Genomic DNA, 3,517 nt, shown 5'->3' on the forward strand with positions numbered 1-3,517 from the left:
GGGGGCGCGGAGAACGCGGAACCCGCCCCGAAGCCGAGCTGCTGCGACCCCGTCGCGGCCATCGCAGGGCTGGCCTGGGCGCCGCCGGGGGGCGCGGGCCGAGGTTATAGGGCGGGGGCCGAGGGAGGGGCGGCGGCGGCCTCAAAGGGCCCGGCGCACAGGGGCCCGTGTCTCCCCGGGGGGTCGGCCACCCCTCCCCACCTCAGTCTTCGCCAGACGCCGTGGGAACTGCCGCTTCCGCCGCTGCGCGCTGGGGGAGGGGAGGTGCGAACTTGGGTCGTGCGCCCCCCACTCCCACGCCCGGCGCCCCCTGCCCGCCGGATACCCCCACCCCGGCGACCCCCGCCCGCCCTCTGGCACGCACCCCCAAATCCTGCAACCCCACCCCACCCCGGCGCCCCCTCCCCGAACCCCTCCCGCTTCCCCGCCGCAATCCACATCCCGAGGACGGGCCTCTCACTCGGCAGCCGGCCCTAGGCTCCGCCTCCCTACAGCCCCGCGAGTCCGGGGCAGCGACCCTTGCCCGTCGTCCGGCCCGCGGCGTGGGACGTATTTATTTGCCCGCCCCCCAGCGACGTTCGAGACCCAGTGCCAGGTGGGCCACACTGCCCAGCCCTGCGCTTGGCGCGCCTCCCCGACGCGCCCCGCACGCGAAGAGGACGCAGATTAGGGGACCGCGCGCTCCCGCTCTGGGCGGCCCGGGGAGCCGAGGGCGCTGGTGGACGCGTGACCCGCCTTTCCGGAGGTGCCCGCGGTGCCCTCGCCGGAGGCAGGAGGCTGGCGCGCCGGGGGCGGCCTCTGCGGGGTGGCTCGCGTTTGAAGTTCCCGCTTTACTGGGATTTGCGCTGTGGTGGTGGGTTGTGTGTGTGCCTCGCCTCCCTCCGGGTTGTGAAGCCGCGGGGCGCCGGACGCTGTAGGGCCACCGAGTCGGGTCTGCGCCCCGGCCGGTGCCAGGCCCTCCGCCAACTTCATTCCTTTCATGGGAAGGGAAAGGCATGGGCCCCGAGGACGGCCTCACGGAGGGCCCCGGGCTGCCTGCCGCCACCACCCGATCTCTGATCCGACCAGGACCGCTCTCTGTTGGGAGGGACCTTTAGAGCCCTGTCACACCACCCAGAAGACCCTGGACGGGCTTTCCCGCTGTCCAAGCAGAAAGACAGACCGCTGTGGACAGAAGCCCTGTGCAGGGACTGTGTCTCAAACCCCTGCGCTGCTGCACCTACCCGCCCCCACCCCCTCCTTCCCTCTCCCTTCCTCTCTTCTTTTTTTTGGAGTCTTCAGGCCCAGGGCAAATGGGAGGTCGCACCCTCCATCTTAACTGCGCTTGCTCATTCTTTCATTCCGGAAGCGTCCTCATGAGAGGCTGTGCTCTGCTGAGTCCCTGCGCTGGGTTTACAGATCAGGAACTTCCAGGATCCAGAGAGGCCCCGGGGCCTCCAGAGCCAGTGTGGAGGCCGGCCTCCAGAAGAGACTCCAGTGCTCCCTTGTCAGTTCCCCTGCACCCCCACGGGAGCCCGCACCCCTGTCCCCTCCAGTCCCAGGGGTTGTCTTTCAGGCCCCTTGGGCTCATTAGGTCCCCAGGCTCAGGCAGTGGTGACAGGGCCAGATCCACGCAGCCTCAAGCGCCACAGCTAAGGCTATAGGGACCAGAGGCCAGCCTCTGAGGAAGGCCTAGGTTTGATGGCCATGGGGCCACCAGGTGAGGTTTAACAGCGGGGTGTGTCCCAGTAAGCCAGAAACTCTGCCCAGGGTTAGGAGTCCCGGGGATCCCCGGCTGTGTGGATACCCACCCCTGAAGTCCTGTGCAGCAACCCGTCTCCTGTGAGTCCAGCTCCCGGTGCTGCGGAACACAGACCTGCCCAGTGGCTTGAGGTGCCTTCCCCGGGGGAAAACGACGTGGTTTCACTTAGCCATCCACATGTGCACAAGCATCTTTCCTGCTTTTTGAATCCCCGGTAATAAATGCCTGCATTCAGGCCACCTGAGGGGCTGCTGGGCTGAGCATCTGACTTTGGCTCAGGTCATGATCTCACAGTTGGTGGGTTCAAGCCCCTTGTCTGTTTGGGCATCTAGCACCTGCTCCGGATTCTGTCTGCCTCTGCGCCACTTGTGCACCTGCACGCCCACACTCGCTCTCTCTCTTTCAAGAATAAATAAACAAAAAAGAAAAAAAATGCCAGCATTCAGTTTGCAGCCTGGCCTTCCCACACATGGACTAAACAATCATTTTCCTCCATGACTTTTTCTGGAGAGCTTGTGGTGGGATAATCCTCTGTGTTGAAATAAGATTGCAGCCTCTTCCTTTCTCTCCTCCTTTGGCTCTAAATGAGGTTTTGATTGTGTGTGCTGGTGTACACCTGAGAAATAACCCCATCAGGGACAAGATGGAGACCCAGGGCTGCAACTGGGAACAAGGGATTGGAGGGGGAGACTTTATGTTACTACAGCTGGTGCTGCTCTATTATTATTTTTGAATCGAGCATATATTGTTATATTTTTAAAACCTAGTTTTGTGTTTTTTAAGGTATCTATTTTTTCACATGTTTCATTTATTTTTGAGAGCACAAGTGGGGGAGGGACAGAGAGAGAGAGAAGGGGACAGAGGATCCAAGGGGGCTTTGCGTTGACAGCAGTGAGCCCGATGTGGGGCTTGGACTCATGAATCGTGAGATCAGGACCTGAGCCGAAGTCAGACACTCAACCCACTGAGCCACCCAGGTATGCCCAACACCAGGTTTTTGATAACCAAGTACAATGTGGTGTTCTGAGTTGGACCTTTTTTTTTTTTTAAGTAAAGTCTACCCCTGGGCACCTGGGTGGCTCAATTAAGTGTCTGACTTTGGCTCACGTCATGCTCTTTCGGTTCATCACTTCGAGCCCCACATCGGGCTCTGGGCTGACAACTTGGAGCCTGGAGCCTGCTTAAGATTGTCTCTGTCCCTGCCCCTCCCCAACTCGTGCTGGGGAGTGCCCTCTTTCTCTCTCTCTCTCTCTCTCTCTCTCTCTCTCTCTCTCCCTCTCTCTCTCTCTCAAAGATAAATAAACATTTTTTTAAAGTGAAGTCGGGGCACCTGGGTGGCTCAGTTGGTTAAGCGTCTGGCTTCGGCTCAGGTTCATGATCTCACGTTTTGTGGGTTTAAGCCCTACATCGGGCTCTGTGCTGACAGCTAGCTCAGAGCCTGGAGCCTGCTTCAGATTCTGTGTCTCCCTCTCTCTCTGACCCTCCCCTGCTCATGCTGTCTCTCTCTGTCTCTCAAAAATATGTAAAAAAAAAAACATTAAAAAAATTTTTTTAAAGTGAAGTCTACACCCAGCAGGGCTGGAACTCACAACCCAAGATCAAGAGTCGCATGCTCCGCCATCTGAGCCAGCCGGGCATCCTGGCTTGGATCCTTAGAAAGCAGAAAAGGACATTAGTGGGAAAACTGGTCAAATCTGAATGTTTTTATAAAACCGTTACAACACCAAAGCAGAGGGTGCATGTGATGTATCTGGAAAGAGATACTCCTTCCCTGTG

General features: G+C 59.2%; 1 protein-coding gene across 1 annotated transcript in view; it reads right to left on the reverse strand.

Moving 5' to 3' along the window:
- Positions 1-62, reverse strand: part of MIXL1 (Mix paired-like homeobox) — a 2,284-nt gene extending 2,222 nt beyond the window's left edge. Inside the window, exon 1 of the mRNA XM_029933045.1 lies at positions 1-62. Within this exon, the coding sequence (XP_029788905.1) occupies positions 1-62 (62 nt within the window).
- Positions 63-3,517: the final 3,455 nt, after the last annotated feature.

This window comes from Suricata suricatta, chromosome 3 (assembly GCF_006229205.1).
Source record: "Suricata suricatta isolate VVHF042 chromosome 3, meerkat_22Aug2017_6uvM2_HiC, whole genome shotgun sequence".
In the NCBI taxonomy this organism is placed as follows: domain Eukaryota; kingdom Metazoa; phylum Chordata; class Mammalia; order Carnivora; family Herpestidae; genus Suricata; species Suricata suricatta.